This window comes from Myripristis murdjan, chromosome 7, assembly GCF_902150065.1.
Source record: "Myripristis murdjan chromosome 7, fMyrMur1.1, whole genome shotgun sequence".
NCBI classification, from domain to species: domain Eukaryota; kingdom Metazoa; phylum Chordata; class Actinopteri; order Holocentriformes; family Holocentridae; genus Myripristis; species Myripristis murdjan.
The window spans coordinates 28,807,475-28,823,598 of NC_043986.1; the positions used below are offsets into that span (position 1 = coordinate 28,807,475).

General features: G+C 40.2%; 1 protein-coding gene across 1 annotated transcript; it reads left to right on the forward strand.

The window, feature by feature from the left end:
- The first annotated feature begins 968 nt into the window (after positions 1-968).
- On the forward strand, positions 969-14,673 carry LOC115361876 (solute carrier family 2, facilitated glucose transporter member 1-like). The gene is made up of 10 exons (XM_030055565.1): positions 969-1,146; positions 5,547-5,639; positions 7,733-7,893; positions 8,001-8,241; positions 8,404-8,566; positions 9,346-9,533; positions 9,757-9,861; positions 9,948-10,049; positions 10,274-10,477; positions 10,686-14,673. Exons 1-10 carry the CDS (start codon positions 1,129-1,131, stop codon positions 10,890-10,892), a joined length of 1,482 nt encoding a protein of 493 aa, XP_029911425.1. The 5' UTR covers positions 969-1,128; the 3' UTR covers positions 10,893-14,673.
- Positions 14,674-16,124: the final 1,451 nt, after the last annotated feature.

The following is a 16,124-nucleotide window of genomic DNA, read 5'->3' on the forward strand; positions in this document are numbered from 1 at the left end:
ATTTTGCATTATTTATTATTAAACAGAGTGTTTAAAGCAGAGAAGCAATGCTTTGCAGTGATTTTAGACCAGCTACGCTCTCAGGCACCATGCCAGGTGACCTCACACTGGCTCCCCTGGTTTACTGCTTTAATTAGCTACATGCTCACTGCAGCCACCTTGTTTCACATTGTGTTTACGTTTGCTAGCTGAGGATACTGTAGCCTGTCCATTCAAATAGCCTGAACTACGCATGTGTTGTTACTTACAATATACAAAATTGAACGAATGAAATTTGGCAGGACAGTGGTTGTCTCCATCCACTCAGCTGATCAGTTTGTTTCTCACATGCCATATGCTCTATCAGACACAGCTAATCAGATTTTGAGCTGATGCATCCCACCCTGATGCCACCACTGGGGTCCAGCATGTTCACAGTTATTCTGATTTGCCCAAAGGGTAGTGCTGCAAAGTCAGCTCAAAACAAGATTTTTTTTTTTTTTTTTTTTTTTAACTTTTTGCCCCAGAAGCAACTTGGGTCACTGGGAGGGGACAACATGTTTATTGTTATTTATGTCAGTTTGCTTCAATTAATAGTGTGCATTTTGCGTGAGACGTGGTTCTTCATCTCTACATTTTTTTGCTATTTTATTGAGAACTTTTTGCCCTTCACATCCCTGTTGGTTGTACAGATATGGAATTTTATTATTATTATTTTATGTATGTATGTAAGCATGTCATGTGTGTTTGTTTGTTTGTAGAATTAATTATCCGCATATAATGCTGTTTAATCCAATAATAATAATCCAGTTATATTAACCTGTTATCATATTTCAAAGTGTGCTGTGCACATGTTTCTCTTCCCCTCTCAGCCAATTAGCACAGGGCTTGTTATTTCTCGCTGGAGGCACGGCAGCCAATGAGAGGCGACTCCGCTTCCACGTCATTAAGCGGCTTATTGGAGCAAGTGAATGGAGCCTGGGACGGGCTGGGAGCGCGTTCTGCTGGAGACGGGACCGGACCATGACAACATAGATCAACAGGAAGCCTATGTAAAAAGTAGTATTAATTATTTGACGGGATTTGACGAGACCATTCTTGTGTTTTTTTTTTTTCCTCAAGCGGAGTTGAGACAGCTCAGCAGCCAGGATGGAGTCCCGGGACAAGGTAACTTCTCTGAGACTTGCTGGCGCTTCACTGTGTTGTTACTGACTGATAATGAGGCTGTAGTAGTCTGATGACATCTCCATGATATCCTCACGTGAGAGACAGAGGACAGCAGGTTTACACTCTGAGACACTGTTGACATAACCTTTCCCCCCAAATAAATAGGTCATCAGGCTTCACTAGACTCTAGTGTAATCGCTGTTATTAATGAAAAGCGAGTTTTACAACATCACACACCTGTGGCATGGGACGCTTGAGGTTATAATATGCAAATCCCACTGGCAGCAGCTGAGACAAAGTGCTGTGGTGCCAGGCCAGCCATCAGAGGTGGAGGTAACTAATTACATGTACTCATGTTACTGTGCTTGAGAAGCTTTTTCCTGTTCGTATATTATTTTGAATATTTTTTTAAAGTCAGTAATTTTACTTCAGTTTACTTTAGTTCATTATTGCTTAAGTATTGTACTTCACTCCATTCTAAATAATATCCATTACAGAGGACAAATGATCAATGACAGATTGTGTAACCTTTCACAATAAAAGCTCAGTCACCAAAGATGAGAAGAGGAACCTGCTTTTACTTTGCTGGTTCTACTTTTTGTCATTTCCAAATTCCACAGTAAAAGCTGCAAAATGAAAAACTGCAGATGATCGATGGAAGCAAGGACCATTTAGACTCAACTGGCAGACAATTTGGAATATTTTTTTTTGGGTGGGGGGGATAACATCAGTGAGTTGGCATGACGATGAGAACCATGTAGACTCAACCATCATCATTATGTGCTTGTTTCACGTGTCAGTTGAGTCTACAGGGTCCTCGCTTCGATAAACCCATGGCAATTTTGCATAATGCACCTTTAAAGGAATGTAGTTTCAAGCATGTTCTCTCTTCCTTTTTTATCTGCATGGAAAAGATCACACCTGACACAGTTACTGTTTTGAAAAAGGAACTCAGTCACTTTTACTCCCAATACACTTTAAATGAGATACTTTACTGCAGTATTTTTTTTTTTTTTTTTTTTTTTTTTAAATAGCAGAACTTCTGCTTAAGTAAAATATCAGCAGAATAACAGCACTTCTACTTGAGTAACAATTTGTTGTAGTCTTTCCACCACTGCCAACCATTAGGAGTCATGGGCAAAAATACCCAGACTGGGCCCCTCATCCACCCTCACCACCACCACCACCACCATCCACCCACTATTAGCTCTAACACGGGCCATTTCAAACAGCCTCAAAGCCATTAGCCCTGTAGTGACACAGATGGAGCCTTTAACAACCATTTGTGAATCCAGTGTTATAGACCCATCTGGGCCATGTTCTGTTTGCATACATATACAGTACCCAATATGATTATAAAGCAGAAAAGGCTCAAGTCAGTTGTTCCAGAACAGAAAAAAGTCTTTCAAATTCAACTGAGTAATATTCCTCCTTTTACCTTAAAACCAGAGCTCCTCTCATTCATGCCCTGACTTTTCTTTTTGAATTTTTGGCTAGGCATTTTGACCGGTTTAGCTCATCAGGCTGCAATTTGCTTTACATTCGCTGCACATGCATTCTGCGCATCTGATTGGCCAACAGCTTTGACAGGATCATTTTCATAATAACTGTGGGGGATTGGGTATCAGATGACAAGCTGAAATGTGTTTCCTAATGTGCTTCCTAATGTGGGTCCCAGTAGGCTCCAGTGTTCTCTGCGGCAGTCAGCCCACGTAAAACAAACATTATCTTGTATGCAAAGCTTATGACACACTTCATCTGAATCTATAGAGACAGAGAACTTAACATAAAACAGCAGATGAGACAGCTCACTCTCTGTCACCTTATTATAGCTGCACACCGCTAATGTTATTAAAAGGTTACAATTTTATCTTTCTGCTTTCACTTGAGTGAAGGAAGTAGTAATTTACCAGAAACTCCCTTTAAATGATTGTCCTAATCTGACTTCACTGTTTTCTTTTAAAAGGATATCTTGATATTTTTACCTTCACTTAATTTTTTCCCCCACCACATCTCACATTATGAGGTGAGGAGGACGACATGTAATTTCAAAACTTGATTTTCTTAAAATTCCCTCTTAATATTCCACAGAGAAGTCAACAACAGAGAAGGCAAAGGACTCAAGGTATCCCTTTAAGGTGACCTGCTGGGGCATGTAAACTGTTACTGAGAACAAAATTACAAATCAGACTAAGAGGCAGTTTAGCACCATGGGGGATTGCTATGATGTTTAATCCCTTCAAAAATCCCACCTCTTGACCCATTTAAAGCAGCAATGTTGTAGTAAATAAAAAGGAATTTAAACCGACTTCCCATCAGTTGTCATCATAAGGACAGAGATCAATGGTATAAAAAAGGCCAACTTTATTTTCACAAGTAGTTTTATATGAAATAGCCCTGTGCTCAAATTACTTACTCACCTTTCACAGCATGTAGACTCTGAATGATTCAGCTTCAAGATGTGAGCTTACTCTCCAACATCCCTGAAAACAGTTTTGTTTTTTTTTTATTTGTTTTTTTAAACCAGAGATTTGTGAATTCCATTGGTTTACTTGAAAAATCTCACATTATGGGAAGAGCTCTTTTCTGAGAACAGCCAGTTTAGTGACCATGCACTTTTATTGTTAATATTTTGGTTGCAGGGACATAGAAAGTTGTATAATGTCAGTGTTGTATCAGGCCACTGGAGACATTTTTTTTTTTTTTTTTATATAATTCTCTCTTTTTTTTTTTTGCTTACATGGTTACACATATCAAGCTCATTAAATACATATTGGGACATCTTACATTGTAAGTTGAAAAATATGAACCTGAATATGAATTTACTTCAAATCAGTATGCAGAAGTGTTTATCACAAGCATTTAGAGTTGCACTTGGTATAACATATTTTAGAATATTTCTTTACTAGGGTAAAAACAACATTTTGTTTTGTAGCAATTAAGCAAAACAAGTCAACTTATGATCGAATGAAATGAATGTCACCTACCATGCAGGGACATTATATGAAGATTCAGCCTGAAATGTGTGTTCCTTAACTTTAATAGCATTTTACTTTTTGAATGTCTGATGCTGAGATTTAAAGTCTATAGAGTCTCGAAGTCTAAGTGCACAGGTTATCAAGCAGGAGACAAATCAAAGATGACAACAAACTGGCAACTGAAATCTAAACTGAAATACAAACTGAACCAATCCGGTGGGTGGACAGGGGAAAAGGCAGGGAGCTGATTGGCTGGGGCAGGGCTAACGAACAGGTGAACAAGGGGCAGGGCTCGTGAGACAGGTGTGCAGGTGAAGACCAAATTCTGGCCTACAGGACCACAGAAGGGACATAGAAAACAAATACCAAAAAATGGAGAAAAACCAAAGCAAAATCCAACAGAAATCACAAGACGGGACAACAGCAGTGACGGACTTGATCCTGCACGAAGCTGCAAACACACGTCAACACATCAGTTGACGTCGATTCAGCTCTATCATGACCTGGATGACCGAGAACCTCCACAAACAATACCAGTGACAATGAGCAATGGATTTGGCTGGATATAAATGATCGAGAAAACCATCTCTCGACCTAAGACTGGAGTGTTTCCATTTGATGTGTTTGCACATGCAGTCTGATGCTCCCTAAGAAGGGAGCACCACAGCTCCTTTGGAAGACAACCAACAGCTCAGAGGATTTTCCCCTGCAGGTTTAAAACCTCTCCATCCCTGCCAGCCATGTCAGCGGGGTCATCATTGCTGCTCAGCAGAGCTTTGTTCAAACCCAGTTTAAATTCTAAGAGGGCCCAAGGTTTCCAAAGACAGGGTGAAAATGGGTAAAATGGGACTTTTTGGCGTTTTGACTTCTGATACATGTTTTATTATGAACCCAATATAATGGATCCATGACCAGTACCATCCTAAAAATCACCAAGATGTTTTCTAAAGAACCAACACACACTAGAGGAGTCAAGTTCCCCTAGAGATGCTCCAGAGCACAGAATAAAGGCCAAGCTTTGTTCAAACCCACAAAACATTATTGTAATTTGTACTGGTGATCCTAAAGTTTCCACAAATACAGGGTGACACAAAAAACGGGAACTTTTTAACAATCCAATAAAACCAAGAGTGATGGAAGAAAAATATTTTATTCATAGTAATTGAAACCTTAAAACATGCCATTTAAGAAACAATGATGGAATATTCATTTTTTAAAAATTGTGCTGCCACTTGCTCATGTCTGCCAATATGCACTCAAAGATTCACGTTTTTTTGGGTCACCCTGTATTTCCCGCTTAATTTGTAAAAGAAGGAAAAAGAAATGTTGTACGCTATGTAATAATAAGTAAAGATATGGATAGAAACTGTTGTTTGTGTTTGACCATTATTTTTAACTGCAGACTTTTATTTATATTTTTAGTTGACCCTCCCGCTGGTGATGGCTGTTGGCACGGCTGTGATTGGCTCGCTACAGTTTGGCTACAACACCGGTGTCATCAACGCTCCTCAGAGTGTGAGTATGTCGCTTTACCTGCCTCGCCCACCATGTTATGTCACGTACATTCGGCATGAAAAGAAACGCACATTCAGAGCTGCTCTAGCTATTCATTCTGCAGATAAACATTTCCAAATTTTAGAGTCTACTATGTCATCAAAGTTATTGCAGTTTGTTTTTCAGCAAAATACGCACGCAAAATACGCACACAAGACAGTATAGCCTAATGTTGTGTTTCAAAGCCACAACCTGCAGTATATCCTTGTATTTCAGTCCAAGATCACATAAATCCAAATGGTCCATGAGTGTGTGGACTATGGGAGGAAATGCACAGTTAAGTAATTTGTACCCACAAATTAATAATTTGTGCCATCAAAATATTTAAATTGTGCCTTCAAAATTCCCTTTAGTTACTAAGTGCACAGGTTATTAGAATACCCTTTTATGTATCCAAGGGGGCTCCATAGAAAATATATAATACAATACAGTGATTGTTTTTGTCTGCCTCATATCTGTATTTATTATCATTGTGTGCCACCGACACAAGCTACAAACTACAAACTCTTGGTACAGACTAGCTCTAAGTGTGTATTTGTGCGTGTGTGTGTGTGTGTGTGTGTGTGTGTGTGTGTGTGTGTGTGTGCGCATCTCAGCCTGTGCAGGGATCAGCAAACACAGTAAAGCTATAGTGCAAATGCCAACACAAAGCCCTGCTGGTTTTATGCTACCAGCCGTTAAATGCGTTCACTTGCATCCCAGGTATAAATCAATGTCTTATTATATGAATACACCAAAAAGCCACTGGTCTGTGCTACTCGGTACTGCTCTAAAATATGGTGCTTAAAGCCTCTGTTTCTTATTCTGAAATAGCGTCACTTAAAAATCCTGCCCACAGAACCCCAGCCCCCCTGGTTGTTGTGCCTTCAGCTTCAGTCATATGTTTGTAATTGGCTTTCCAGTGGAGTACAAGCTCATTGTCAAGTTTATAGGATTAAGCAGCTAATGCTCAGTGACGTTCTTACACACACTTTATTTACGGCACTGGTGGGTTCGGCAGTTCAACTCAGGAAACAAAAAGTCAAGCTACGGTGTCTGATGTAGTTCATGTGGTGAAGCTTTCATGCATGAGGAAAAGAAGTGTGCATTTTAAATCATACACCGAGCTACTGACAGCTTTCAAGGAGACGCAATCAGCATGGAACTTCAATGTTACATTCATCGCCAAAAATTCATCACTACAAATGAAAGGCTCAGGCTGGTTTGAAGGGCAGTTTCTTTTAGACATGAATGAAGCCTCATGCAGTGCCTCGTTCCCTTGACCTTACACCACCCACAGTGAATAAACAGAAACACTATGTGCTGCTTAATAGGATAAATTCACTTTTGACATACAACATACTTCATCTTCATCTCCCAGTTGAAAATACTCACAGTCAGGAAACTCTGTCACCCTGGGGGTCTGACCATCACTGGTGAGATCTTTGTAGGGTGGATTGTGTTTGTTGTTTCACAGTTTGGTTTGATTTTACACCCGTGCTTGCTACACCTCTTTACTTTTTAGGACAGTAAAAGTAGAGGTTGTTGACGTCTGGTCGCTAGTACAGATAAAAGAGCTGCGTTGACTGAGATGATGTTGCGAACAAACTTCATGTGGGCCCTCACCCACCCATTAAGAGGAGGCTAGAATCTGAAATGATTATTGCACCACTGTTATTATCAAGAAGTCTTGTCAGCTGTCTTTTGCCCTATCATTTGCATAATCTCAGCACCTCTGGCCAGAACATGTTGTAAGTGTAAGGTCAATGACACAGATATCAGTGCATATACATTTGCACCTATATGCTTAAAATGTTCAATGTCATGTTTCAAGTCATGCAAGCATTTTTAACCATTTCACCATGTATTCATGTACATAGTATACACTATATCCCAGTACATGTCTTTATTGAACAATGCTGATGCAAGAGTCAGATGTAAAGAATTGCAAATAGTCTCAAGACTGTAATGGCCAAAGTTGGACGTCGTCATAGTTATAAACTGGTTTAATGCGATCTGTCATTTTTGATTGTGACTCACAGCAAGTCTCTGTGTTGTGTTGTTTTGTGCCTCAGATCATTGAGGGCTTCTACAATGAGACGTGGACCAACAGGTATTCAGAGTCCATCCCTCAGAACTCGCTAACCACCCTGTGGTCCATCTCCGTGGCCATCTTCTCTGTGGGAGGCATGCTGGGCTCCTTCTCTGTCGGCCTCTTTGTCAACCGCTTCGGCAGGTAGGACGCCCCTTTGGCCAACAACATTATTCACCCTGCCTTTTTCTCATGGAAACGGCAAATGGATTGGTGCTAAAAATGTGCAATGAATGCTGTGTTTTTTAAAGGAGGAACTCCATGCTCATGGCCAATGTGCTAGCCTTTGTTGCTGCTGCGTTCATGGGCCTCTCCAAGCTAGCTGCGTCCTGGGAGACGCTCATCATTGGGCGTTTCATAGTGGGCCTGTACTCCGGCCTCTCCACAGGCTTTGTGCCCATGTATGTCGGGGAGATCTCCCCCACCTCTCTCCGTGGAGCTTTAGGCACTTTACATCAGCTCGGCGTTGTGATTGGCATTCTCGTGGCACAGGTAAGCTCACATGATATCATTGTGGCAAAGTTTCTGCTTCACTGTGTCTGGTGGCGTTAGTGCTACTGTCTTCCAGTTCCATGTGAAACAAATGTGCGTCCTGTGTCCTCTGTATGGACTGCGTTAGTGTATGTGAATGTAGTTTATTTGTCTTTGGTGCAGATTTTTGGGATTGAGTCCATCATGGGAAATGCCTCCCTGTGGCCTCTCCTGCTGGGTTTCACTGCCATCCCAGCTGTGCTGCAGTGTGTCCTGCTGCCCTTCTGCCCTGAGAGCCCCCGGTACCTCCTCATCACCTGCAACGAGGAGAACAAAGCCCAGAGCGGTGAGATACATGAACAATAATCAAATGCTAACTCCTGTTCCAAAAATGCTGTCGTCTGTGGGTAACCGAATGAGAACAATTGTGTTTTTGTTTTAAATTTTATGGTTATTATTCTGTGATCAATCTATTGTACAACACTAAGAAGTGAGAAAATCAAATGAGCATTTTAATCATGTGTTAAGTTTTATTGTGTTTTTCACAAAATCTCTTTTGGTCATGCAAAGCAACCATGTTCTCTCCCTGTATTGCAAATACATTCAAGTATGCTAAAATATATAGTATACACATAGCTATATATATTTTTAAAGAAGAAATAATACAGTAATTGGCATTTGAAAGCAAAAAATAACGGACAGGACATTGTGTAACAACTTAGTCGTGTACATGTAGCTTTTGGAAAACCATTTAAATGATCTTGATGTGACATCATTTCCTCTAATGAGATGCTTTTTCAGTCTCCAGCACATGTAAGGCTGACTGAGAGATCATGCAACTGCAAATTAAAGATTAGTGGCTTGAGGTTTAATGGTTTAAGGTGTAGTCAGAAGTCATCACTTAATTGCCACATCTCAATTGGCCACCTCTTTTGTTATATAAATATACATTACATTTTTTTTTTTTTTTTGCACCTGCAAGAGATGGGCTGAAATGAGCTTTCTACAGTTAGCCACACTGGCTGTTATGTTGCGCTTTCATGAGTTCCTGACCAAACTGAAATAACCAGGTAAACAATTCAAACTGCGTTGTCACCATTTTGTCCATGGTTGTTGCTCTCGTAGTCTTAACAAAGCTGCGGGGCACAGAGGATGTGAGTGCAGACCTTCAGGAGATGAAGGAGGAGAGCCAGCAGATGATGAGGGAGAAGACGGTGACCATCCTCGAGCTGTTCCGCTCCCCCGTCTACCGCCAGCCCATCTTCATCGCCATCATGCTGCAGCTCTCGCAGCAGCTGTCTGGAATCAACGCTGTGAGTCATTTACATCCCACTTCAGTACCAAACTGACCTGGCACGTTTTTGTTTTGGAACGCTCAATAAATTTTATAAAAAGGTTAGGAATTATTTGCAGTTGCTAATTGTTATCCAGCTCATATAAACATGCATAAACATCTAAACACATGAACATGTCTGCACCCACACACATGCACATCACCTCCAGCAAACCTGAGGTCTCATCTGTGATTGGCTGCAGGTCTTCTACTACTCCACTGGGATCTTTGAGCGAGCAGGAGTGGCTCAGCCTGTGTATGCCACCATCGGGGCAGGAGTGGTCAACACTGCCTTCACTGTGGTCTCTGTAAGTCACCGATTACATGGGTTTGACCAAAGTGCTTTTGACCCATGTAACTAGTTGAACATGCCGTTTCTCTCTCTTCTGTCCAGTTGTTTGTGGTGGAGCGCGCAGGCAGGAGATCGCTCCACCTCATCGGTTTACTAGGAATGGCTGGATCAGCAGTGCTCATGACCATCGCCCTGGCATTATTAGTAAGTTTAAATTTTCTTTATAGTTTTGAATTAAAACTTATATAGATATTTTCAACTATGAAGGGGCAATTTATTATGAAAGCACAGAAATAAATAAAACAATACAAATATTTCAAAAAATAAGTAAAGCACACAGTTTAAAGGATTAAGAATAGTTTTACAATGTTAGTAGAAGGTAGAAAAAAAAGTGACTGAAAGCCTCCCTGCTGTGCTTCCTTCCTCAGGACCAGGTCAAATGGATGTCCTATGTCAGTATCATAGCCATCTTCTGTTTTGTGGCCTTCTTTGAAATCGGCCCCGGCCCCATCCCGTGGTTCATAGTGGCCGAACTCTTCAGCCAGGGGCCCCGGCCGGCAGCCATCGCTGTTGCTGGCTTCTGTAATTGGTCTGCTAACTTCATGGTGGGCATGGGCTTCCAGTATGTCGAGGTAAGGACGTTTAGCGTTAAGTCTCATTTTATCATCACCGGCTTGGCTGCATTTACTTTCATTCAGCGCTCTGCAAACGGAGTTCCTTGAAAACAACACTTTAAAGTCATATCAGTAGTCAAATCTATATCAAGCCACCTATCTCTGTACTGCAGAATGGTCTACTACTACACTGCAAACTGTGATTGTCCTGTGATCTTCCCTATAGAAACTGTGTGGCCCCTATGTCTTCATCATATTCACTGTCCTGCTGCTGGGCTTCTTCGCCTTCACCTACTTCAAGGTGCCAGAGACCAAGGGCCGCACCTTCGATGAGATTGCAGCAGGCTTCCGCCAGTCGGCCGGCCAGTCCTCTGAGAAGTACTCCGCCCCTGAGGAGCTAAACACCCTCGGGGGGGCTGACCCTCCGCTTTAAGAGTCACACATGTGCACACACACCTGTCTACAGTAATGCATCTGTGCTCACAAGCAGGATTGGGTAGTAATGTTGTGTTTTCTATTCAAGTAAATGTATTCTGTTATGTTACCAAGAAACATAATTTATCACGACTACCGGTGGCTGCTTGTAAAAAAAAAAACAAAACAGAGGAATACACTGGGAATCCTTTAAAGATGAGCATAAACTAAACAGTCTAGTCTAGCTGTCTGACTTCAAGCACAACAGGAGCTGCTTGAGAGACGCTGTGCAAACTAAACTAAGTTCCTTTTCTCGTCTAGGGCCCCGTTCCTCGTATGTGGATAACTAAGTTAGTTGGATTAGTTTGATGACACTTTGACCTGAGCCCAGGATTGTCTGTTCTTTGAAGCAAGCTTAAAATTTAGTCCATCTTGTTACCACAGCACAGCTCTTTAACTCAAACCTGCAAAGCCACAGGTTTAGTCAGGATTATGACCATGACTATTTTAAGCTTCTTTTCATTTGTGAATTCATCAATAGATGTGGCTGAGCCTTCTGTCAGAGAGGAGCCAATTGATATAATGATATCTAAGCTTTTAGAACAGAATACCAAGATCTTTTGGTGTTTGAAATGTCGTCACATCTCATATATGAAATGAAAATAGCAAGAAGATATGAATGAATTGAATTATGCTACTGCAGCTACTTAACATTTTGACGAGGTAACTAACATTGTAATAAGTATATTTTTAGAGTAAGCTACCCAAACCCATGAGAACAGATAGTGGTGTGCTTGAAGATTTTTTTTAATATATCAAAGTCAAGGAAAAAGATGCAGGTTGAGATCATCAACAAGGAAGGCAATGAACTTCAGGCATCGCACAGGAATATTTAAATGTGTAAGAAACCTTTATTCAAACATAGCTGGCTCATATGTGAAGAAAAAAAAAAACGCACAGTTTTGACCTCTTAGGTCTTCATAATGACCTTTTCGACCAGGCTCAGGCTCCAAATGCCCGAGCTACCCAAGCCTGCTTGCAGGGACATGGTGCTGCACTTTTAGACCACAAGCAAAACAGCCCAGGAAAAAAAGAGTGTTAGAGGCTGTAGCTCTTTCATACGCACACACAGATTTAAATCTGTTTCACAGAGTGTAAAAATAGGTACATGCCATGACTTTTGGTTCCTATGGGCTGAGTTTCATCCCATTTCAAAGTATCATGCTTGTAAAAATTACATCTCATAATGGGTCAGATGCAGCAATATTCTCTTAAATTTCCTGCCAGGAGAAAATATAAGATAACTCAACTGCTGATGCACCAAATGTTCGTAACCATCCAGTCTGTTCTTAAACAGATGTGCTGAAGGATGACTCCCACCTGTTCGTAAAATGGAGGTCTGTGTCTGAGCTTTTTTTTTTTTTTTTTAGCATAAGGTAGCAACTCCATAAACACTATACAAGGGCAGCTGTTGTGCCATATGCAAAATACTCAGATACCCAAGAATTTGCGATGCCACAAAATAAGGCTGTAGGAGGAAAAAAAGCCTCAGCCACTGAAATCAGAGTTGAGTGTGATTGTGCGATTTGTGCTGAGACTTCCTGCAAGTAAAGTCAAGTCTGAACTGAACTGAAATTCTGTTGAATGAACTTACCCAAAACAAAAGTGATTTTCCAGAGTGTCAGGAAACCTATCAGTGTGACAAGATCATCAAAAAGCCAAAACAACAACAACAACAACAAAAAATCCTGTGATGCAGTGAAACTCGTCTCAGCAGAGGAATGTACAGTCACCGAAGATGATGTTTCCATGGTGACAACTGCCGGACAGGACAGTTTCTAAAACCTAGACACCGACACTCATATAAACAGTGTGAAATTAATTTATTTATATAAAATTAATTTATGTATTCATTTATAATACCTATCATAAACTATAGACTTTTTGCTGTAATTTCAATGAACATTCAATTATGTGCATGCAGATATTCTTATTTGAATAATGTAATCCTTGTAATAAAACATAAAACATAAAATAATCTATATGTGATTATATATTGATATTCATGTAATGCATCTGGTAAAAGCATTATAGTTCAACTGTTGACCGCTCGAAAATCAAAATTAAAAAACATTAGTGAATCACAGAAATCAGTTTGTACTAAGAAAATAAGAACAAATTGTGGATATGAACAAAAAGAAGAAGAAATTAGTTTGTATATTGACTGCATCTGGCCCAGTTTTGTTTACCAAGTGAGTGAGAGGCAAGAGAAGGAAAAGCTCGAGCGGACATGAACATCTCACCATTACTCTCTCTGAAATCTCCTAACCATTAGCTGAATAGAGCAGATTGCACAAGACAAATTAGTGTAATGTGTTCACTTTCATCAGCAGCTTTTAGAGACAATATCAGTCTTTACTATAATACTTAAAAATTTTAGAGTTGTACAAAGTTCCTGCTATTAATTTAGTGGTGATTCACTACACTGGATGCTGTCTCAGCTCATGGCCATTCACTTCCCTCAAACTGACATGAATGAGCAAGATCACACACTATTTAAAAAGCAAATAATACGACAATCAAGTTAAACTGTGCAGACATGACATCCAAGATGTGCCTCAAATATGTCAATCAGCTGTAATCAATTAATACGAGTCTAAAAAAAATTACCTCAATTGATGCTATTTTCATTATGTGTTTATTCTGAATTTTCACTGTCAACTCTAAAATGCATTAAGTATGTTTTATAATAATGTATCTGTTGCTTTATGAAATGTCTTATTACCAGAACTGGCTCTCTTACATTCATCTAATCAAAAATGATGAATATCCACAAAAATCAACCATCTACCAATATGATCTCTTATACTGTCATTTGCACAGTTCATTAATTTCATAAGGGAGTGCACTTAATGACAAGGAAAGACTGATCTAATCTTTAACATTTTATGTCAATTTTAGGTCGTCATTAGGTTTTGTGTTATTTGAAATTCCAGCATCACATTTACGATTACAACATTGAATGGGCTCTCTATAATTTAATCACTTTAATGACAAATTTTATGAGAAAATTTGGTCAATTGATTTTGGTGATTGTTGATAATATAGGATGATAATAATCCATTCTATTCCATGCGTGATTTAGTATGTATTTACTATGATATATGTGTCCTGCACTGTGTTTATCTCTAAATATTAATGTAACTCTTCTGGTACTAAAGCACATTATTGTGGGATGTGTTTATTGCTATACATTCCTCTTTGATTTAAGGATGAAATTTAATGATTACGCACACTAAAATGCCTGCACTAATTCAAGTACATCTCACCCATTATTTGAAGACATGTATCCACACCTTAGCTTCACTGTTCTCTTCATAGTTGCTTCTCTTTTCTTACTGAACATAAGTTGTAAATAACTTGGTATGTGTAACAATCATGAAAGGAAATACTGAAAAACACTAACATTTCTACAGAAGTTTACCAGTAGTGTTTACAGGCCAGTTTTGCAGAGACCGCTCATGTAAAGGTCTGTGCATGTACCATTTAGAGACTAGTTACGTACCAAATGAAGGCATTATCTTCTTTTTCTGAATTTGATTTGTTACAGAAAGGTCTCTTTTTTTTTCTTTTTCTTTTTCTTTTTTTTACTGTGGACAAAGGGCAAAAGACGTGTATCTAAATAGTTTAAGAGGGATGTATAATTACTTTGTCAAATAAAAGTGCCAATATGTTTTGTCCTGAAAGCTGAGTTGTAATGATAGCATAATTAATAAATAAAAGAATATACAGAGAAATTACCTCCATTGCTTGTCTTGTTCATGTAGATAGTATTAAGTACTTTTTATTAAGTCGAGAAGGCCTAGGCATTATGGAAATTGGCTTTTGGCATGTGGAGTTTTAAGCTGAGCCATAATTTAACTATATGATTGTGTGAGAGTGCAGACTGGTGTTGCCAACTGGATCATTTTCTTGTTTGAGACAGTTCAGACAAGGATAGCCATACTTTGTAAAATTGCAAGTTCACAGAAAAGCTCTTTGCTGGTCAGCTTAGGCTGTTGTATCAGGGTGGAACCATTTGACTGAAGTTATGCTTTCCTTGCAGTCTGTAAGGAAAACTTGGTTAGTTCAAAGATAAATCTCAGAGGGCATCTCTGCACCGGGTGCATATGCAAGAGCACCAGCAGAAGCACCTGCACCGAAGCTACAGTCAGACCTAGGTGGTGAGGACACTGCCTCCACTTGACCTGCTTCTCCAGCAGAAGGCCAGAGAGGCAGCTTGTCTGGTGCCAGGCTTTGGAGCCTGGGAACTGGGTTGCCTGGGTGAGCTCCAAATGACACTTTTATCTTCAGCCACAAACCAAGATGATGAATGTGCTCCAAAACTAATGACATCTGCTCATGGCAACGTTCCACCATCCTGGCACAAACTGGCCAGTCAAAAGGATGATTTAGTATAAATACCCCCCAATAACCATGAGTGCCAGTTCTATATCTGTTCATCCGGTGCAAGGAGGTGGGGAAATCATGAAAGTGAGAACACAAAACTCAAAGGTTCTTCCCCTGATGTCAAACCTAATCAGAACTGTCAATGCTCCTCTCAGTCAGGGGAACTGTAAACAGGGATCTTGTTGATGGATGGTCACAAACCAATTGCTCTTGTTGACACAATGTCTCACCATCAGGATAGTCAGCATCTTGAACCTCAGGGGTCTGCAATATCAGTTCAGTCCACTGTGATGTGACTCGTCCTGAGGTTTCCATCCTACTTTGGGATGAGAGGACGGCAGCTACAGACCCTAGCTTGTAATTCGCCCCGATGATGCTCTTTGCCAGGAGAGCTGAGATGTCCTGCCTTGAGGACTGCCAATGATGACACCACTGCCAAAACTGCTGGGGGGGTCTATGCAAAAACTGCAGGTGTTACCCCTGGTGGACTATGCAAGGGTCCACGAGGGCTAATCTTAGCCTCTAATAATGACTTTTTCATCTAGGCTCATCCTATACTCCAGATAAAGAGAAGGATCCCATCATAATGACTTTAGCTTGTGTACCTGAGTATCACCCATCCTTCCGATGCTGTTTGATATTGTCCTGTCAGTCAATGTGTCTCCACCCCTTCTGTCTCAGAGACTGAGTTAGGAATAATAACATAAAAACTATTAAATTAAGATAAAACCAAGGAGGAGTGAATAACTCTTGGCTTGCTGGTGCAGGAATAAGGGGTCCATCAAAAAGACACCAGTGGAAC

Bases quoted from the DNA above. Each gene is read 5' to 3' on its own strand.
- LOC115361876 (XM_030055565.1), top strand. The intron at 9,534-9,756 runs GTGAGTCATTTA...GATTGGCTGCAG, and splicing joins AGCTGTCTGGAATCAACGCT to GTCTTCTACTACTCCACTGG. The intron at 10,050-10,273 runs GTAAGTTTAAAT...TTCCTTCCTCAG, and splicing joins CCATCGCCCTGGCATTATTA to GACCAGGTCAAATGGATGTC.